This window comes from Capra hircus, chromosome 4, assembly GCF_001704415.2.
Source record: "Capra hircus breed San Clemente chromosome 4, ASM170441v1, whole genome shotgun sequence".
In the NCBI taxonomy this organism is placed as follows: domain Eukaryota; kingdom Metazoa; phylum Chordata; class Mammalia; order Artiodactyla; family Bovidae; genus Capra; species Capra hircus.
In genome coordinates, this window is record NC_030811.1 from 43684549 (window position 1) to 43707188 (window position 22640).

The 22640-nt window shown below is 46.0% G+C and overlaps 1 protein-coding gene across 1 annotated transcript in view; it reads left to right on the top strand.

Moving 5' to 3' along the window:
* RAMP3 (receptor activity modifying protein 3) overlaps window positions 1478-22640 on the top strand; it is a 28315-nt gene continuing 7152 nt past the window's right edge. Inside the window, exons 1-2 of the mRNA XM_013963384.2 lie at window positions 1478-1576; window positions 20413-20545. Coding sequence (XP_013818838.2) covers window positions 1513-1576; window positions 20413-20545 — 197 coding nt within the window. The 5' untranslated portion in view covers window positions 1478-1512. The remainder of the gene's footprint in view (window positions 1577-20412; window positions 20546-22640) is intronic.

Sequence of the window (22640 nt, forward strand, 5' to 3'; positions counted from 1 at the left end):
CTGGCAGGAAGCACTGAGCTGAGGAGTAGCCCCTTCATCTGTGTCCCCCACCACCTTGGGCAGAAGGCAAGCAGGAAGGGTGGTCAATTTTAATTAGCTTTAATTCTCCGTTGAAATAATTCTGGTTCTAATCAGAAAAAGAACAGAAAACTTTGGTTCCTTATTAAGGGGGCTTCATAATGCAGGAAAGGTCAGTTCGGCTCCTCTATTTTGGATGTGTGCACTAGAATCCTCCAGCACCATCTATCTTTGGGGCAGGCTCATTACCTGCCTCTTACTGCTCAGAGAGCAGAAGTCTTATCCAGGTGGGGAGCCCACTTGATCGATTCCTCTGACATGGGAAAGGCCCAGGCTGAGAGTAATTAATCCCTAGGCCTTCCTAATGCTGTTTGCCTGAGCCCTCAGACGAGGCACTGCTGGTGGGGGGTGGTAGACTATGGGCCTCGAAGGGCAGGGGTTCTTTATCAGTGACAATGTGACTGGGCGTCCGTGGGGCCAGGGTCTGTGCTATGGGCTGAGAGGGACAGAGGTGACCAAACCAACGGAGGTGATCTGTGGTTGAGGTACCCTGAGGCCCTTGCTCCTTCCCCTGGGAGCCCATAACACTTCACGAAGTCAGGTCCTGAGGGGTGCCCAGTCACTCTCTTGGCCCTCATTCTGTCCCCTGAGGCCTCCAGAGGGCACAGGGTCAGGACTGGGGCCTGAGGACTCGGTTCCAGCCATGGGCAGTGGGGAGTGTGTGTGTCAATGCAGGTGTGTGCATGCCGCAGCCTCTCTGGTCCAGAGGGGCACAAAGGTTCTTGGCAGAGGGAAGCCCCCAGGAGGGTATCCTAGGGCCGGAGGCCCATAAGTACTCAGGGTTCTACCCTGAAGTCCCCACTTCTCACCCCCTCACAGAGATGCCTCCACTCACACCCAGCTTTCTCCCCAGGGGGTTGCCCCCCGCACCCACTTGCTGCCTCCCGGGTCTCCCACGGCACTGAGCCACACAGCTATCTTTCTCCAGACACCTTCCTGGGCTCCTTTGAGGGCTGGATTGAGGGTGAGTGCACCTGCTGGGTCCCCCCACTCCCGGCCAGGCTCCCACCCGCCTCCCAGCCTGCTCCCCAGCCCAGCTGGACACTAGGGCTTCTAGGACCACACCCTTAGGGCAGAAGGAAGGGCGCTGGGGAGGGGATGCGTCCTGGGGGAAGGACCGGTCAGTGAGGGGAGGCACGTCCTGGTGGGTAGGACGCGTCCTTGGGGGGTTCGTCATAGGGATGGGAGCGTCCTGAGGGGCAGCAGTTCTGGGGGAGCGCGACCTGATGGAGGGCACCTGTTGTGGGGAGGGAGGCTCATCCCAGAGGGCGGAGAGCACAGCCTAGGGGCAGGCACCTCCTGGGGGCGGGCTCTTTGCGGCCCCTCCCCGTCCTGGGCTCCGTCCCCTGGCGCCCCCAGCGGGGACGCAGCTGCACCGCGCGCCGCAGCTGGACTGTGCGTCACAGCTGGACCGCGCGCGACATCTGGCCAGCCATGGGGACAAGAGCGCTGCGGCGCCCCTACTTTTTCCCACTACTGCTGCTTCTGCTGCTCTGCGGTAAGGGGACGCTGGGTCCGGCCCCGGGGCGCCCCAAGCTCCTCGGGGGTCGAGGGATCCGCGCGGCCTTTGGCATCCTGCCTCTGCACCTGGCTGCTCCTCCTCCTCAGCACCGGTCTGGGCCAGCCCGGTGCGCCGGGCTGTGGAGGCGCGGTCCCCAAGATGCTCCATCTGATGGTGACGGGCCGGGCTTGGAAGGAAGGCAAAGGGTCTCCGGCAGGCTGTACTTGGCCAACGGGCTCGGCCAGAGCCCGCTCCTCCCTGCTGCGATGTCTCCGGCCTCGCTGTTCTGGGACTGGGGACTGGCGGGCGTGTCCATCTCCCTCCTCCCTGTGAGGCAGTGTGCTCCACGTCCCGGACGCCCGGGTGCACAGCCGGCGCAGGGGTGTGGATGAGAGGAAACCAGAAGTGGGAGTGCTAGATCTTCCCTCCTGTGTCTGTCCTCCAGGGACAGTGTTTCAGTGTGAGTGTGTGTGCCTGTGTCTGGAGCAACTGGCTGGAGGGGACAGAGGGCGGCTTTCTGAGGTTTCCTCTCCCAGACCCCTTCTCCAGCGAGAAAACGGGGCTCCTGGGAAGACACATTGCTCACAAACTGGGAATGGACTGAATGAAATGCTTGTTTTGAAAAATCCTTCTAAGGAAATCATCCAAGAACCAGTGATAGGGTACCCGTGTTTGGGGAGGGCTTCCGTGGGAGAGCCTTCCTGAGCCTGGCCAGCTCTGAGAGGGGGAAGCCCTGGCCTGGGGGTCCACTGTCCCCTGGGTCCTTTGGGATGCTCCCTTGTTTTCACTGGCCTCAGTTTCCCTGACTGGAAGATGTAAAATTGGGCTTGTTTGCATTGCCACTGTCAGCTTCGATGACCTGGAATTTGGAAAAAGCTGCTTAGGACCATTGGCGTCTTGAACTCCAGGTTATCTTTCCACTGGTGATGTCTGACGTGGATAAAGTATGACTTCATTTAATGTTCAGAGGTTAGAGCCCTAGGGTTAGCTGGATTTTTGTGTTAGAGGAAAGAGTGATTGATGGCTTCCAGAAGTCAGGAGATCAGGAGCACACTGATACAGGATTTCAGCAAGCTTCAAATGCAAAACCCTTGGATGAAGATTTTTTTTTAATTTTAATTTTTAATTGGAAGATAGTTACTTTAAAATGTGCTGGTTTCTGCCATACAACAACGTGAATCAATCATAATTACATATATATCCCCCTCCTCTCCGCCCTCCCGTCCCACCCCTCTAGGTCATCACAGAGCACCAGGCTGGGCTCCCTCTGTTACACAGCAGCTTCCCACTTATTATCTGTTTTACACATGGTAGTGTATATGTCAGTGCTACTTTCTCAATTCGTCCTGCCCTCTTCTTCCCCTGCTGTGTACACAAGTCTGTTCTCTACGTCTGCATGGAGATTTTGGTTCCTGTAATGGGAGAAGACTGATTCATTATGACAGAAACTGAGGCTCTCCTTGCCTGCCTACAGCCTGGAATTGAGAAGGACCAAAGGCAGGCCCTGTGGAGAAACCTTCCATGTTAATAGCCTTGGGCTCATGCTGGCGTGGTTCTGGAAGCCACCTCATCTTGTCTCACTGGACCTGGTGTCCCTCGCCCACAGAACCTGGGCTCAGGCTCCCCAGGCAGTGTCAGGGTCCAGGTCAGCCCCTCAGCAGACACAGTCCAGCGCTGGCCTCATCAGAGTAAGGACCTCAGGAACTGACTTCTGATTGAGTCGAGGAGATGCAGAGAGGGAGGCCTGCTCATGGGCTCGTACTGCTTTGTCATTCATGGGATGGGGGCCATACAGCCCTGGAGGCTGCTGCGTCTTGGGTGCCAGGGCTGCTCTGGATGCTGACACTCCGCCATCCCTGAGCTGTCTCTGGGTGGTACAAATGAGTACAGGGAGCTGGGCTAGCAAGGGGGCTGTTCCTAGTGATCATAAGGGCCCATTGAGGACAGGCTCTGAAGGACCCATCAGGGAAGGTGCTTTGAGAATTACAAATCCTAATTCAGAAGCAGGTGCTGCTGTGCAGGGCCCTGGGGTCATGAGGTCCAGCAGAAGTCCACTCAGCTAGGGCTCTGGTTCTGTGCCTGTTACTGACTGGGGCTGAAACTGGACTCAGGTTTGACTGCTCAATGCTCAAAAATCAGTCTTGAAGACAAAAGGGTTAGTGGGGGAAAAAATGCTTTATTCAGGAAGCCAGCAACCTAGGAAGATCAAATCACCCAAATCAACTCCAAGTTGCCAAACAGAGGGCAAGAGCTTTTATAATTTTTTAATAATGATTTCAAGTTTTTTAAATGTGGACCATCTTAAAAGTCTTTATTGAATTTGTTGACCAACCTAGACAGCATATTAAAAAGCAGAGACATTACATTGCCAACAAAGGTCCATCTAGTCAAAGCTATGGTTTTTCCAGTAGTCTTGTATGGATGTGAGAGTTGGACCATAAAGAAAGCTGAGTGCTGAAGAACTGAGACTTTTGAACTGTGGTGTTGGAGAAGACCCTTGAGAGTCCTTGGACTGCAAGGAGATCAAACCAGTCCATCCTAAAGGAAATCAGTCTTGAATATTCATTGGAAGGAATGATGCTGAAGTTGAAGCTCCAATATTTTGGCCACCTGATGAGAAGAGCTGACTCATTTGAAAAGACCCTGATGCTGGGAAAGATTGAAGGCAGGAGGAGAAGGGGACAACAGAGGATGAGATGGTTGGATGGCATCACCGACTGTATGGACATGAGTTTGCAAGCTCTGGGAGTTGGTGATGGACAGGGAAGCCTGGCGTGCTGCAGTCCATGGGGTCGCAAAGAGTTGGACACAACTGAGTGACGTGACTGAACTGATTGAATTTGTCACAGTATTGCTTCTGTTTTATGTTTTGGTTGTTTGGCTTCAAGGCATGTGGGATCTTAGCTCCCTGACCAGGGACCCAACCTGTACCCCTTGCCCTGGAAGGCAAGGTCTTAACCATTGGACTGCCAGGGAAGTCCCAGGGCAGGAGCTTTTAAGGGAAAGCTTCAAGGATGTGCAGGTGGGGGCTATGTGCAGAACAGCACTGCTCAGATTGGAGCAGCTTGTATTATGGGTGCAGTTTGATCATCAGGCAGTTAGCTCTTTCTCCCTGGTGGTTTTAGTATCTGTAAGACCACTCAGGAATATGCTCTGGACAGTGTTATCTAAGTTCTTCAGGGAGGAGCTAAAGATTCTGAGACTGCTGCAGGCCTAACTGCTACTTTTGTCACTCCATGTCTACAACCTTTCAGTCATTAATTCCTTTAAAAATACTTATTTCTTTTACCTATTTATTCAGCAGTGCTGGGTCTTAGTTGCAGCATGCAGTCTTTTAGCTGTGGCATGTGAACTTGAGCTGCGACTTGTGGGATCTAGTTCCCTGACAAGGGATGGAACCCAGGTCCCTTGTGTTGGGAGCATGGAGTCTTTGCCACTGGACCACCAGGGAAGCCCTACAATGTGTGTTAAATAGGCCGCAAACAAGCCCTTTTAAATTAGCATAAAATTTGAGTTAAATCATATAAATCAGAATGACTTCCACATACCTCAATACGTGAAAATTTCGTCTATCATTTTCCCCTTCTGATCGCAAGTCTTTCAGTAGAAAGCATTGATGATAAAAATATTTGTCCCTTGATCATGTTTGCTGCTTGCCCTGGGTCTATCCTCTGCCTTGGTGCTAGTCCTACTTTTCATTTATATGAAAAGTAGTTATTTTTTCATATAAATGAAAAATTTTTTTCAGTTTTTTTTTTTTTTTCATTTACATGAAAAGCCTAGTTATCCATGTTGGAGGAAAACTAATCAGGCATAAAAAGGACTACAGAGGTATGTTGACAGTGGGACATTCTATAGGTTATGTGTGTGTGTTAAGTTGCCTCAGTCTTGTCTGACTCTTTGCAACCCTATGGACTGTTGCTGGCCAGGCTCTCTGTCCATGGGATTCTCCGGGCGAGAATACTAGAGTGGGTTGCTGTGCTCTGCTCCAGGGGATCTTCCCACCCAGGGACTGAACCCATGTCTTTTATGTCTTCTCCATTGACAGACTGTTGCCACTAGCGCCACCTGGGAAGCCCTTTATAGGTTACACATCTTATCAGCCATATCAGATTGTCACACAAATGTGGTACATGCACTTCAGGCAGTAGACTATAAAGCAAGCAGTGATACATGTCATGAGTAGGTATACTCTGACAACTTTACTAGGTCAGTTTTCCATTTAATGCTCTCCATGAAGTTTAATAAACCAAATAATCTTGATTAGTTTAATATTTCTTTCAGAGATGCTTCAGGGGCCATTTGGAGAACTCAGTTAGCTAGAGAAGGAAACCTAACTCTTATCAAAAACAGCTTAATATTCCAGGAAACATTGCTCTTTTAACAGAGTGAGAAAACCAAACTCCAGTCTTGTATTAGTTTACTTTTGATAATAAAATTCATTTATTTTATTAACTTCCATCTAATCTTACTCAATCCTGACCATGCGTAAAACTTTTCTTAAGATTCCTTTTATATAAACCTCCAGGACTTCTGTATTCACGTAAGTTTGTCCCTTATCTTTTTCCCATCTAGAAACGATGAGCTCTAGGGCAAAATTGTTTTTCTTTTTTCTTTAACAAAACTATCTCCATTCTTTTTAAAAAAAAAATTATTTATTTAGCTGTGCCAGGTCTTAGTTGCGACACAGGATCTTTGATCTTCGTCAGGCATGCAAACTCTTAGTTGTGGCATGCGGGATCTTTGTTCCAGCCTGCATATGCTTAGTTGCAGCATATGGGATCTAGTTTCCTGACCAGGGTTTGAACCTGGGCCCCCTGCATTGGGAGTGCGGAGTCTTAGCCACTGGCTACTTAACTTTAGTACTCTTGCCTGAAGAAGTCCATGAACGGAGGAGCCTGGCAGGCTACAGTCCATGGGGTCCCACAGAGTCGGACGCAACTGACTATTATTTTTAGTAGTTTTAATTACATATTTATTGTAATTTTCGTCCTTAAAAACGCTAATCTCTAGCAAAACCCACAAGGCAAGTAATTGAACTGTTTGTTATACTAACATTTTCTAATTGACAAACTTATAAACATGTTCTATAACCTCTAAAAACATACATTTTTATAGCATAATTTCTCTCTTTAAAGTGGTACAAACATCTTTAGTTTTTTCTCTCCTAAGAAGACAAAAGAATGCTAGACTTGTATAGCAATCAATGTTCCAGTATTTTATCTTAAAAAAATGACCTAGACCTTCAACGAATTTTTATCATTTAACTTAATTTAGCAAAACTTTAAAGTTTCAAGTTACTGAGAATCAGCAATACGTGAACCGTGAACTCCCTGATGTTCAAGCTGGTTTTAGAAAAGGCAGAGGAACCAGAGATCAAATTGCCAACATCCGCTGGATCATGGAAAAAACAAGAGAGTTCCAGAAAAACATCTACTTCTGCTTTATTGACTATGCCAAAGCCTTTGACTGTGTGGATCACAATAAACTGTGGAAAATTCTGAAAGAGATGGGAATACCAGACCACCTGACCTGCCTCTTGAGAAATCTGTATGCAGGTCAGGAAGCAACAGTTAGAACTGGACATGGAACAACAGACTGGTTCCAAATAGGAAAAGGAGTACGTCAAGGCTGTATATTGTCACTCTGCTTATTTAACTTATATGCAGAGTATATCATGAGAAACGCTGGATTGGAAGAAACACAAGCTGGAATCAAGATTGCCGGGAGAAATATCAATAACCTCAGATATGCAGATGACACCACCCTTATGGCAGAAAGTGAAGAGGAACTAAAAAGCCTCTTGATGAAAGTGAAAGAGGAGAGTGAAAAAGTTGGCTTAAAGCTCAATGTTCAGAAAAAGAAGATCATGGCATCCGGTCCCATCACTTCATGGGAAATAGATGGGGAAACAGTGGAAACAGTGTCAGACTTTATTTTTTTGGGCTCCAAAATCACTGCAGATGTTGATTGCAGCCATGAAATTAAAAGACGCTTACTCCTTGGAAGAAAAGTTATGACCAACCTAGATAGTATATTCAAAAGCAGAGACATTACTTTGCCGACTAAGGTCCGTCTAGTCAAGGCTATGGTTTTTCCAGTAGTCATGTATGGATGTGAGAGTTGGACTGTGAAGAAGGCAGAGTGCTGAAGAATTGATACTTTTGAACTGTGGTGTTGGAGAAGACTCTTGAGGGTCCCTTGGACTGCAAGGAGATCCAACCAGTCCATTCTGAAGGAGATCAACCTGGGGATTTCTTTGGAAGGAATGATGCTAAAGCTGAAACTCCAGTACTTTGGCCACCTCATGCGAAGAGCTGACTCATTGGAAAAGACTCTGATGCTGGGAGGGATTGGGGGCAGGAGGAGAAGGGGACGACTGAGGATGAGATGGCTGGATGGCATTACCGACTTGATGGACGTGAGTCTGAGTGAACTCCAGGAGTTGGTGATGGACAGGGAGGCCTGGCGTGCTGCGATTCATGGGATCGCAAAGAGTCGGACACGACTGAGCAACCGAACTGAACTGAACTGAACTGAGAATCTAAAATAATTAAAACATAATCATTTCTAAAGAGTTCATCTAAAAACTTCTATATCATTTTTCTGTATTTTACTACTTATGACAATATCATCATGGCAAATCAGTTTTTTGTTGATAATTTTTTCAATAGATATAACATGAATTTACTGACTTTCAGTAAACCTTTGTACAAGAAAAGTATCATATGTAGTACTGATGATTCTGAAGACATATCTGTATTAATTAACAAATCGTAATACTGGATATTAATTTAATACTCAATATTCTGCAGAGTGCATGAACCTGAAATTCATTTTGGTTAGTTTTTTGTTGTATTTAGAAATGTTTGATTTGTAAGTGCTCACTTTTCTTTAAGACAGTTAAATAGAGATCAGAGATTAATTTTGGTAATTTATAGACTAATTTTGGTAATATTATCCAAAGATAAAGACACAATTATGATGTGGCTTCCTGGTGGCTCAGACAGTAGGGAGTCTGCCTGAAGTGCAGGAGACCTGGGTTCAATCCCTGGATTGGGAAGATCCCCTGGAGAAGAGAATGGCAACCCACTCCAGTATTCTCGTCTGGAGAATTATATGGACAGAGGAGCCTGGTTGGCCATGGCTCACCAGTCCATGGGGTCCTAAACTTACTTACATTTAAATAGCCTTCGCCTGCCCCCTACCTTTTTTTTCCCTTTTGGCTTGAAGTTCTACTAATTAACCCAAGGCCTGCTGGCTCAGTTTCATGCCTTGCTCTTGACACAACCGTTGGGTTTGGATATTACTCCCGGGATGCCTCTCTGCAGCAGTTGATCCCCATGATCATAAAACATTTAGCGGCACTTAGTCTCAGCTTTTCCCACTCTAGCAACCTAGAAAGGGCTGTTGTGACTGCCAGCTGGGCTTCCCTGGTGACTTAGCAGTAAAGAATCCGCCTGCAATGCAGGAGCTACAGGAGACGTGAGTTTGATCTCTGGGTTGGGAAGATCCTCTGGAGGAGGGCATGGCAACCCGCTCCAGTATCCTTGCCTGGGAAATCCCCTGGACAGAGGAGCCTGGAGGGCTGCAGTCCATGGGATCCCAAAGAGTCAGACACGACTGAAGCGACTGAGCACGCACGCGTGCATGTGACTGCCAGCTGGATTCAGTGAGTTCAGTCCCCATGAGCTGTGTGGGGACCTAGGAGTGTGGAGTTGCATGTATGGGAAGCTCCTGCCAGGGCCTGGCACACATTCTGTGAACACTTGAGTTTGCTGGCATCTGTGGCTCCCAGGGGCTCACCTACAGCACCGCCACACAGAGTGCCTGTGCCATGTGTCTGTGTATAAACATGGCACTGTCACTGTGTTTGTCACTGGTGGGAGTAATGTCCTGCTGTCGGGCCATCTCCTGTCGCATTGGATTCTGTGCACTCAAGTGGGCCCAGGTGCAGTGCTGGATATCAGGTACCCCAGTGACTGCAAGGAGGTGCTTGGCTCAGAGGTGCCTTGGAGGTCCTCTGACGTCACTATATGGAAATTGAGGTCCAGGATGGGGAGGGAACTCGCCAGACCACAGGGGCTGAGGGCAGAACCTTCTAGACCCCACAGTGTCCCAGAGCCATACTGGCCGTGGCCTGTCACTGCTGAGCCCACCGAGGAGGCCATGGTCTGCTTGCTGCTTGTTTGCACTGGAGGAGAATGAGAGCTCCTGTTTTTCATTTCCAAATGACTGGCCGTAAAAGATGCATTCTCTCCGAAATGCATCTGTTTGGCTGTTTATCATTTCCCAGAGTCTGAAAGTCCCCTAGACAAAAGAAACACAGTTCTGCTTTTTCTTTGTTTCCCTGATGGAACCACTGAAATGGTTTTCTATTCCAAGTTAATTTCTGAGACCTTTACTAATGCAGCTGGTTGCCTGAGTGGGTGGCAACCATCTACCTTTTTGGTGTTGTCAGGAATCTGCATCTTTACCTCTCTTTTTTTTTGTTTTTAATCTATTGTTTTATTGAAGGATAATTGCTTTATAGAATTTTGTTGTTTTCTGTCAAACATGAAACAGCCATAGGTATACATATATCCTCACCCTTTTGAACCTCCCTCCCATCTCCCTCCCCATCCCACTGCTCTAAATTGATACGGAGCCCCTGTTTGAGTTTCCTGAAACACACGGCAAATTCCTGTTGGCTATTTATTTTATATATGGTAATGTAAGTTTCCATGTTACTTTTTCTATACATCTCAATCTCTCCTCCCCTCTCCCCATGTCCATAAGTCTATTTTCTATGTCTGTTTCTCCACTGCTGCCCTGTAAATAAGTTCTTCAGTACCATTCTTCTCAATTCCATATATATGTGTTAGAATACAATGTTTATCTTTCTCTTTCTGACTCACTTCATTCTATATAATAGATTCTAGGTTCATCCATCTCATCAGAACTGACTCAAATGCATTCCTTTCTATGGCTGAGGAATATTCCATTGTGTATATATACCACAACTTCTTTATCCACTCATCTGTTGATGGACATCTAGGTTGCTTCCATGTTCTAGTTATTGTAAATAGTCCTGCAGTGAACAATGGGATACATGAGTCTTTTTCAATTTTGGTTTCCTCAGGGTATGATGGCACCCCACTCCAGTACTCTTGTCTGGAAAATCCCATGGATGGAGGAGCCTGGTAGGCTGCAGTCCATGGGGTCGCTAAGAGTTGGACATGACTGAGCAACTTCACTTCACTTTCACTTTTAACTTTCATGCATTGGAGAAGGAAATGGCAACCCACTCCAGTATTCTTGCCTGGAGAATCCCAGGGATGGGGGAGTCTGGTGGGCTGCCGACTAAGGGGTCACACGGAGTCGGACACGACTGAAGTAACTTCGCAGAAGCAGGGTATAATATGCCTAGGAGTGGGATTGCTGGCTCATATGATGATTTTGTTCCTAGTTTTTTTTTAAGGAATCTCCATACTGTCTTCCATAGTGGTTGTATCAATTTACATTCCACCAAAAGTGCAAGAGTGTTCCCTTTTTGTTCATACCCTCTCCAGCATTTATTGTTTGTAGACTTTTTGATGATGGCCATTCTGACTGGTGTGAGGTGATATCTCATTGTAGTTTTGATTTGCATTTCTCTAATAATGAGCGATGTTGAGCATCTTTTCATGTGTTTGTTAGCCATCTGTATGTCTTCTTTGGAGAAATGTGTGTTTAAGTCTTTTCCCCATTTTTTGATTGGGTTGTTTGTTTTTCTGGCATTGAGTTGTATGAGCTACTTGTATATTTTGGAAATTAATCCTTTGTCAGTTGTTTCATTTGCTATTATTTTCTGAGGGTTGTCTTTTCACCTTGCTTATAGTTTCCTTTGCTGTGCAAAAGCTTTTAAGTTGAATCAGGTCCCACTTATTTGGTTTTGTTTTTCTTTCTGTTACTCTAGGAGGTGGGCCATAGAGGATCTTGCTTTGATTTATGTCATCAAGAGTTCTGCCTATGTTTTCCTCTAAGAGTTTTATAGTTTATGGTCTTACGTTTAAGTCTTTAATCCATTTTGAGTTTATCTTTGTGTGTGGTATTAGGAAGTGTTCTAATGTCATTCTTTTACATGTAGCTGTCCAGTTTTCCCAGCACCATTTATTGAAGAGGCTGTTTTTGCCCCATTGTATATTCTTGCCTCCTTTGTCAAAAATAAGGTGCCCATAGGTACATGGGTTTATCTCTGGGCTTTCTATCTTATTCCATTGATCTATATTTCTGTTTTTGTGCCAGTACCATATGTACTTGATGACTTGATGACTGTAGCTTTGTTGTATAATTTGAAGTCAGGAAGGTTGATTCCTTCAGCTCCATTCTTCTTTCTCAAGACTGCTTTGGCTATTTGAGATCTTTTGTGTTTCCATGTGAATTGTGAAATTTTTGTTCTATTTCTGTGAAAAATGCCATTGGTAATTTGATAGAGATTGCACTGAATCTGGTAGATTGCATTTGGTAGTATAGTCATTTTCACAACATTAATTCTTCCTACCCAGGAACATGGACTATCTCTCCATCTGTTTATGTCATCTTTGATTTCTTTCATTAGTGTCATAATTTTCTGTGTACAGTTCGTCTCCTTAGGTAAGTTTATTCCTAGATATTTAATCCTTTTTGTTCCAGTGGTGAATGGGATTGATTCCTTAATTTCTCTTTCTGATTTTTCATTATTAGTATATAGAAATGCAAGTGATTTCTGTGTATTGTTTTTGTATCCTGTAACTTTGCTAAATTCACCGACTAGCTCTAGTAATTTTCTGATACTGTCTTTAGGGTTTTCCATGTAGAGGATCATGTCATCTGCAAACAGTGAGAGCTTTACTTCTTCTTTTCCAATATGGATCCCTTTTATTTCTCTCTCTTCTCTGATTGCTATAGCTAGGATTTCCAGAACTATGTTGAATAATAGTGGTGAAAGTGGACAACCTTGTCTTGTTCCTGATCTTAGGGGGAATGCTGTCAGTTTTTCACCATTGAGAATGTTTGCTATAGGCTTATCATATGTGGCCTTTACTATGTTGAGGTAGGTTCCTTCTATGGCCGTTTTTTGAAGAGTTTTAATTATAAATGGGTGCTGAATTTTGTCAAAGGATTTTTCTGCATCTATTGAGATTATCATATGATTTTTATCATTCAATTTGTTAATATGGTGTATCACATTGATTGATTTTCATATATTGAAGAATCTTTGCATTCCTGGAATAAACCCAACTTGATCATGGTGTATGAGCTTTCTGATGTGTTGCTGAATTCTGTTTGCTAAAATTTTGTTGAGGATTTTTGCATCTAGATTCATCACTGATATTGGCCTGTAGTTTTCTTTTTTGTGTGTTGTCTTTGTCTGGTTTTGGTATCAGGGTGATGGTGGCCTCATAGAATGAGTTTGGAAGTGTTCCTTCCTCTGCAATTTTTTGAAAGAGTTTTACGAGGATAGGCATTAGCTCTTCTCTAACTGATAGAATTCTCCTGTGAAGCCATCTGGTCCTGGGCTTTTGTTTTTTGGGAGATTTTTGATCACAGCTTCAATTTCAGTGGTTGTAATTGGGTTGTTCATAATTTCTATTTCTTCCTGGTTCAGTCTTGGAAGATTGAACTTTTCTAAGAATCTGTTTATTTCTTCCAGGTTATCCATTTTATTGCCCTATAGTTGTTCATAATAATCTCTTATAATCCTTTGTATTTCTGCATTGTCCATTGTAACCTCTCCTTTTTCATTTCTAATTTTGTTGATTTAATTCTTCTCTTTTTTTATTGATAGGTCTGGCTAAAGGTTTGTCAATTTTGTTTATCCTCTCAAAGAGCCAGCTTTTAGTTTTATTAATCTTTACTATTGTTTCTTTCATTTCTTTTTCATTTATTTCTGCTCAGATCTTTATGACTTCTTTCCTGCTACTAAGTTTGGGGTTTTTTTTTCCTCTTTTTCCAGTTGTTTTCGGTGTAAAGTTAGGCTGTCTAGTCGATGTTTTTCGTGTTTCTTGAGGTAGGACTGTATTGCTATAAACTTCCCTCTTAGAACTGCTTTTGCTGCATCCCGTAGGTTTTGAGTTGTCGTGTCTTCATTGTCATTTATTTCTAGAGATTTTTTGATTTATTCAGTAACTTGTTGGTTATTTAGAAATGTGTTGTTTAATCTCCATGTGTTTGTGTTTTTACAGTTTTTTTTCTTGTTATTGATATCCAGTCTCATAGCGTTGTAGTCAGAGAAGATGCTTGATATGATTTCAATTTTCTTAAATTTACTGAGGTTTGATTTGTGACCCAAGATGTGGTCTATCCTGGAGAATGTTCCATGTGCACTTGAGAAGAAGGTGTATTCTTCTGCATTTGGGTGGAATGTCCTGAAGATATCAATAAGATCCATCTCATCTAATGCATCATTTAAGACCTGTGTTTCCTTGTTAATTTTCTGTTTTGATGACTTGTCCATTGGTGTGAGTGGGGTTGTTAAATTCTCCTACTATTATGTGTTACTGTCAATTTCTCCTTTTATGTCTGTTGGTGTTTGTCTTATTGAGGTGCTTCTATGTTGGGTGCAGAGATATTTACAACTGTTATGTCTTCCTCTTGGATTGATCCCTTATTCGTTATGTAGTGTCCTTCCTTATCTTTTGTAATATTCTTTATTTTAAAGTCTATTTTGTCTGATGTGAGGATTACTACTCCAGCTTTCAGAGAAGGCAATGGCACCCCACTCTAGTACCCTTGCCTGGAAAATCTCATGGATGCAGGAACCTCATAGGCTGCAGTCCATGGGGTCGCTAAGAGTTGGACACAACTGAGCGACTTCATTCACGCATTGGAGGAGGAAATGGCAACTCAATCCAGTGTTCTTGCCTTGAGAATCCCAGGGATGGGGGAGCCTGGTGGGCTGCTGTCTATGGGATCACACAGAGTTGGGCACGACTGAAGAAACTTAGCAGCAGCAGCAGCAGCAACTCCAGCTTTCTTTTGCTTCCCATTTTCATGGAATATATTTTCCCATCCTTTCACTTTCAGTCTATATGTGTCTTTAGGTCTGAAGTGGGTTTCTTGTAGACATCATGTATATGGGTCTTGTTTTTGTGTACATTCAGCCAGTTTGTGCCTTTTGGTTGGAGCATTTAATCCATTTACATTTAAAGTAGTTATTGATATATGTGTTCCTACCTCCATTTTCTTAATTGTTTGGGATTGATTTTGTAGATCTTTTTTCTTCTCTTGTATTTCTTTACTATATAAGTCCCTTTAACATTTATTGTAAAGCTGGTTTGGTGGTACTGAATTCTCTTCACTTTTGCTTGTCTGAAAAGCTTTTATTTCTCCATCAATTTTAAATGAGATCCTTGCCAGGTACAGTGATCTTGGTTGTAGATTTTTCCCTTTCAGTGCTTTAAATATACCCTTCTGGCTTGCAGAGTTTCTGCTGAAAGATCAGCTGTTAAGAATATGGGATTTCCCTTGTATGTTACTTGTTGCTTTTCCCTTGCTGCTCTTAATATTCTTTCTTTGTGTTTAGTTTTTGTTAGTTTGATTAGTATGTGTCTTGGTGTGTTTCTCCTTAGGTTTACCCTGTATGGGACTCTTTGTGCCTCTTGGACTTGATTGACTATTTCCTTTTCCATGTTGGGGAAAATTTCAACTATAATCTCTTCAAAAAACTTCTCATACCCTTTCTTTTTCTCTTCTTCTTCTGGGACCCCTATAATTCGAATGTTGGTGCTTTTGATATTGTCTCAAATGTCTTTGAGACTAGCCTCAGTTCTTTTCATCCTTTTTACTTTATCCTGCTCTTCAGAAGTTATTTCCACCATTTGATCTTCCAGCTCTCTGATTCATTCTTCTGTTTCAGATATTCTGCTATTAATTCCTTCTGGAGTATTTTTAATTTCAGTAATTGTGTTGTCTCTGTGTGTTTATTCTTTAATTCTTCTAGGTCTTTGTTAATTGATTCTTGCATTTTCTCCATTTTGTTTTCAAGGTTTTTGATCATCTTTACTATCATTACTCTGAATTCTTTTTCAGTGAGTTTGCCTAGTTCCTCTTCATTTATTTGGACTTCAGTGTTTCTAGTTTATTCCTTCATTTGTGTAGTATTTCTCTGCCTTTTCATTATTTTTTTAAAAAAATTATTGTGTTTGAGTTCTCCTTTTCCCATGCTGCAAGGCTGAATTCTTTCTTCCTTTTGGTTTCTGCCCTCCCAAGGTTGGTCCAGTGGTTTGTGTGAGCTTGTATAAGGAGAGATTTGTGCTGAGTTTTTGTTTGTTTGTTTGTTTGTTTTTCCTCTGATGGGCAAGGCTGAGTGAAGTGGTAATCCTATCTGCTGATGACTGGGTTTGTATTTTTGCTTTGTTTGTTTAGATGAGGCATCCTGCACTGCGTGCTACTGGTGGTTGGGTGATGTGGGTCTTATATTCAAGTGGTTTCCTTTGTGTGAGTTCTCACTATCTGATACTTCCTAGGGTTAGTTCTCTGGTAGTCTAGGGTCTTGGAGTCAGTGCTCCTACTCCAAAGGCTCAGGACTTGATCTCTAAAATTCATTGAAGAAACAGCATGAACTTTCCAAAACCATCTATCTTATTTTCTTTGAAACGGCAGTCAATTCTGGCATTTAAAGACTTTCCAAGTGTTTCATCCAGGGACTTGTAAATCTCACTTGGCTTCTCACAGGCGAACCTCAAGCTCACCAAAAAAGAAAGTTTTACTTCCAAGTCCCAGTCTTGGTACCACTGAGCCCAGCCCCACATCCCTCTTCTCTCCTTGGTGTTGGACTTTAGACAGATACCTCGCCACCTCCCATTCCGGTACCAGAAACTTTACCTCAGTCTTAAAACACTGGATGGATTGTTGGGTTTTGCTGGGAGTTCCTTAAGCCTGTGCATCAGAAATGGTGCTCTACTTAACTGTCCCTCCATTCCCTCATGGAGGTCACTTACAGGTGTCCCATGGTGTCTGTCCTGTGCATCCTCATACCACACTGCCCACTCCCGCCATGGGCAGGAGAAGTTATCCTGTGAAACTCGCCTCAGGATGTCATGTGGTCTGTGATGGCACATCCTCAACCTGCTCTGGCCAGGCCTCTGCCATGTTGGTGTGTGGCGATTCTGGGACATATGGAGATTCTGGTCTATGAGGAAGGAGGGAGTGAGAGGAGGAAGGAGTTCCAAGAGGGAGGATGTGCAGGGGGAAGGAGGAGAATGAGATGGAGGAGGAAGCACTGAACTGGGTCTCAGTGATCTGACAGGTGGTGGCTGGGTTAGGCTGAGGATGTCCAGATGTTCCAGGTCCAGGGGTCCAGGCCCAGAGGATTAACGTCCAGATCATCCAGGTCCATGGATCCAGGTCCAGTTGGGTTTTGATGGTGGTCCAGGGGGTCTAGACGGCCAGGTCTAGTTGGGCTGCACCTGGAAGGAGTGGCAGTATCAGTAGAGGCAAACCACGGGATGAGAGCTGCCTGGCTCATGCCCACGGGTGGAGGGTGGCACTCAGGAGACCCATGTAGGATACCCTGCAGAGACTCTCAGCCAGACCCAGGAATGGGCACACGGCTGGATGTGGAGGACATTAAGTGGACTGGAGCCTGTGTTGGGGTGCCTGTCAATGAGCTGAAAGGAAAAAGTGCCTGTGCAACAGGGTGGCTTGGGGGGTGGGGGGAAATGGAGCACAGGTGGCCTTCTCATCTGCCTCCACACAGCTCGAGAGCCTGTGCCCCCTGCATGGCCTGGACCCAGAGATGCATATGGGTTTGGCCCCCCACCCTGTTACTGAGCAAGTGGTCACAGTGACCCTGTCTTTTTGGGCTGTTGCGGGGCTCAGCGAGTTGGACCACACTTAGGACAGGGCACTCAGCAGACATTGGTCAGTACTGAAGCTGAGGGGAGCCTGGCAAGGGGCAGCCAGGCCAGCGTTCATTTCCAGAAGGGGAAACTGGGGCTCAGAGTAGAGAGTAAGTGCATCTGGGCTGGAAGAGAGTCGTGGTAAACATGTGGGGCTTTTTGACCACCTCCGACTCCTCAGCTCTCCCATTGTCTGTCTCTTAACTCTGCAGTGTGGGCAGGGCCTCTCAGCACCTGGAACTTGTCAGAGATTAGCATCTTGGTGCTGCAGGCCTACTGGCTCAGAATCTTCATTGCACAAGATCTCCGTGCCTGTGTGCACGTAATTGTGAGCAAGCATTGCTTTCCCTACTTGTTTGCAGCTCTGGCAGTACATTGGAATCACGCAGGGGTGTTGTTTTTTTTTTAACAAATATGAAAATATGAATCTTTGGTCCCGATCTCAGAGTCACCCTTGCCGTGGGCCAGGGCTGTGGCCTCAGGGAGTGTGGGTGTGCAGCCAAGTCAGACACCTTTGTTCTACCTCACATGGTCATCCTGAGAGACTCAGTGCTGAGAGGGGCTGGGAGGGAGGCCCCCAGCCACAGAGATGTCCAGGTGGGTTCAGGTACGGTGGTCTGCACCAGCCTCAGAGGGGAATGGATTTGTTCTGCCTTCAGAAGAATTGTATTACAATAGATTGTTTCCATCAAGGACTTCAGAATCGAGAGCTGTGTTAAAATAGAACTGGATCGACAGCCTGGGAGCACATAAGCCAGACCTGCTGCAGCCTGGGAAGGGGGCTAGGTGGCTGGGGGTCCAGGCCGAGTGGTGTGTGGGTGGGGCAGTTGTGGCCAGATGGAGACAAATTGAAAGAGATGCACGACTATTAACTAGTGAAAACACCCAAAATCAGTACCATTTTCTTTTTTAAACGAGAAGACATAGGCCCAGCAGGGTGAAGGGTCTGTCCAGAGTCACACAGCAAACCAGTGACTCCAAGGGGGTGGGGCTGGGCATCTAGTGGTTGTGGTTAACTTCAGAAGGGCACCCTCTTCCTGCAGAGATGGCAAGGCTCCTCTTTGAGGGGTGTCAGCTTCCGGCTTGGCTGCTGCCTACCTGGGACCCCACGATGTGAATGTTCTGAGGCTCAGGGTGGGTTCAGCGGGGGAGTGTGGAGTTTGAAAACCCACCTCTGCCTTCTGTTAGGCTTTAAATAAACTGGGAAGGCCTGCACACCTGCACTAGTCTACCTTTGGGTCCAGCCTCCAACGTCACTTCTTCCCCTTTCACCCAACTCCTGTTGATGAATTGAGTCTTTAATTATTATGGAAAGACTCTGGTGATACTCTTGGCTCTGAAACATACTTTGTCCAGTATTAATGTAGCCACTCCAGCTTTCTTTTGATTGGTGGTTGCATGGCATATTGTTCCCCACCTTTTGCCCTGAATCTTTTTGAGTCATTTTAAGGTAGGGTACATATAAATAGCCTGTGATTGGATTTTGGATTTTGCCTTTTGATTTCATCAAATAATCCTTGCTTCATTTTTTGAATTTTGGGTATGCCATGTGGCATGTAGGATCTTAGCTCCATGACTAGGGGTCGAACCTGTGCCCCTGCAGTTGAAGCTTGGAGTCTTAACCACTGGCCCACCAAGAAAGTCCCAACAATTTTTATTTCTTTATTGAGGTGCTAAGACTATTTACTTTCAATGTGATAATTTATTGATATGGTTAATTTTAAATCTACCATGGTACTATCAGTTCTTGCCCCCACTTCTCTCTTTTTCTGCTTTCTTTTAGATTTTGTATTTTTTTCCACTTTTTTATTTCTCCTTCTTCCCCTTCACTAACTGGCAGTAATTATTATTATTTTTTGATTACTGTAGTGGCTGCTTTAGGATTTGTAGTATGTATCTTTAACTTATCACAGTCTATGTGATATTATATCAATTCATGTATAGAACAAGAACCTTCCAAACCTTTCATTCCTTTCCCCCTGACCCTTGGCAGTGCCACATGACTTGTGGGATCTTAGTTCCCCAACCAGGGATCGAACCCAGGTCCTGGCAGGGAAAGCACTGAGTCCTAACCACTGGACCACCAGGGAATTCCCCTTTTGCCTATTTTCAAATGAGTCATTGCTCTTGTTTAATAGTCATGAGTTCTTTATATATTTTAGATACAAAGCCTGTATCAGAGATATGATTTTCATATATTTGCTTTCATTCTGTGGGATGTCTTCACTCTTTCGATGGTACCTTTTGAAGCACAAAAGTCTAAAAATTTGATGTAGTTCAGTTTCTATATTTTTCTTTTGTTTATATTTTTGGTGTCATATGAGAAGACTTCCTCTTATACAAGGACACAGTGACTTTCTCCTGTATATTTATTCTATTTAAATATTTATTTATTTTTGGCTATGTTGGGTCTTTGTTGCTTCGTGCAGGCTTTCTCTAGTTGCAGAGAGCAATGAGAGCCACTCTCTAGTTGCGACATGCGGGCTTCTCATTGCACTGGCTTCCCTTGTTGCAGACCGTGGGCTCTAGGTGCTTGGGCTTCAGTAGTTGTGGTGTATGGACCTTTTTGCCCCCATGACGTGTGGCTCTTCCCAGACCAGAGATTGAACCCATGTCCCCTGCATTGGCAGGTAGATTCTTAACTGCTGGACCACCAGTGAAGTCCTCTCCTATATTTTATCCCACTGGAACCCATCTTCCCTCAGCCTCTCCACTCCCAAGACCCCAATCTCTCTGCATGCTGCCCTCCCTTGCCTGCTTCTTCCCATGCCTCACTAGAGGACTTCTTTCTGTGACCCTTCTGGGTCCTGTCTTGGTGACACCTCAACATGGGTTCCTCTTTCTGCACTGGCTTCAACCTTCTTGAGTTACATGGAGGCCAAGGTGATGGAAGAAGACCCCAGCTGACCTTGAGGGGCATCAGCACGAGCCTTCAAGGGTCATGACAGCACCTAGCCTTCCTAGTGATACTCACAACTCTCTCCTCTCTAGGGGAGTCTCCCCCGGTGGGTGGCTGCAATGAGAAGCGTATGTTGGCCATGCTGCCCCGCTGTGGCAAGACCTTCGCCGAAAAGATGATGAAGGTAGAGGTCTGGAAATGGTGCAACCTCTCGGAGTTCATCGTGTGAGTGTCCCTGCCCATACCCTGCCCTTGCCCTGCCCACAGCGCCTGTGCTTCCCAAGTTCCGAGGTTCATTCCAAGCCTCCCAGCCCCTCACTCCCCTCACGGACCACACTGGCTGCTCCAAATTGAACACTCCAGGTTGTGCGTCCCCCACTCTTCTGAGTGTGGTCATTTCTCTGGGAACCCCTGACACCCACTCCCCTTCCTGAATGTGGTTGGTGCCCTGCCCTGGGGTGCCTGCCTCTCTTCACGGTCCGTGCTGGGTGGAGTTGTCCTTTTGGGTTTTCCTCACAGCACCAGCCAGGGCTGGGTCGGTAGTCAGGACCATTGGACCACAGAGAAACAGAGTTCCGCTGGTTTCTACCTGGTGTGGTGAGGGCCCCACCACAGAGGGCCCCGCTTTCTAGAAGCTTCTGAGATATTTTTCATCTCCTGTGATCACACCCAGCATCAGGTATCTAGGTACACCTTTCACCTCCTTGGAAATCACTGATGGCCTATGCCTACCTTCCCCCACTTCCCACTTAGAAGTCTCTGCCTGGCACAGTGCTGGGGGCTGCTGCATTCAACCTGTCCTGTGGGCCATGCCTGCCTGGGACCCCTGGATTTCTATCAGTTGCTCCAGCCCTTTCCACCCCAAGACCCTGACCCCTGTGCTGTCTGTTCCCAGTGGTTGTTCTATGGGCTTCCATGGCCATCTCCCCAGGGGACAGTGTCTCCTTGTGGGCACATCCAAGCCCCCTCATGGGCTCCACACATAGTTGCTCACTGAACCAAATGGAACAAAATTTCTGTGTCTGCTGGGAAAGGGGAAGGGGGTGTTCAGGAAGGGCCTTGGCCAGGCTTCTTATTGTCCTTGGAACCTGACCTGAACGCCAAGCCCAGAGTGGACACACAGGGGTGGAGGTTTAGGGAGGAGGTGTGAGTTTCCTGTCCTGGGCTTCTGTCATCTGCTAAAGCCTCAGTGAGATCAAACAGACATCCAGCCCCAGGGCCGGAGGACAGTAGAGGGGTCAGCCAGGAAGGGGTCTTGGAGGAGAGAGGGGCCGATGTCTACTGGACTAGGGAAAAGTTTGCTCGTGGAAGAGGGAAACTGCCAGGGGCAGTTTGCCTGTCTTCTGGGTTCCACATCCCAACTTTCCCCTCTGGACCATGGCTGCATTTTTGCTCATTGTGAGAGCACCCTCAGGGGCTGCAGGGAGGGTGCTCTGGGAGACAGACTGAAGGGAGGGCGTGGAAAGGCCCCAGGGTGACCAGAGTCACTTGGGAAGAACCGAGCTTGTCGTGACCCTGGTTCTGTGATGTCACACAAATGGCAGCTTCCTTGGGAAGAACACCTTGATTTTATCTCCAGGTTGAACGCAGGCTGACGAGTTAACAGCACCTGGGACTGTGTGTGGAAAGGTGTACATCCCTGCCTCATCTGCCTCCCCAGCCCTGGGAACGCGGGGTGCTGGGCTGTGGGTATTGGCTTCTGCAACTGTTGCCTTGTGCCTGAGTGCCTGACCTTTGCTGTCTTTTATTGTAACAACATTTTCTGTCACAATAAGGAGTCAGTTCCCAGTGATCTTGAGAAGCAGCAAGCGTGGGCAGTCTGCACATGGCCCTGTAGGTCTCAGCTCTGCCCAAGCCCTAGCCTTTGGGACTCACCCATGACCTCACTGAGAACCTACTATGTGCCGGGCACTTACCAGAAGTGTATTCACAGCACCTAATTTGGTCTTTTCACCAAGGTGGGGGCTTTCACCTAATAGGGCCGATTACCTTATTGGCTGAGAATTATGAATCCCATTTACAGGTGGAGAAACTGAGGCTCAGGGAGGCTAAGCAATGTGGGCAAAGTCAGGAAGATGGTCAGCCAAGCTGAGATTAGAAGATATCGGTTTGACATCCTGAGCCCTAAGCTGCTACCTTGTACTGTTTTCTGTGCACGGGGGTCACATGGGCCTCAAATCACCCTCCACGTCCTGCTCCTTGTACCTTGTCTCAGTTACACTGAGCTCTGGGGCGGGTGGGGGCTCTGCAGGGTGTTGGGTTAGAAGCTCTGGGGTGATGGGGCCCAGTGGGAGGGGTGGGTCTTGGGGGTGATGGTTTG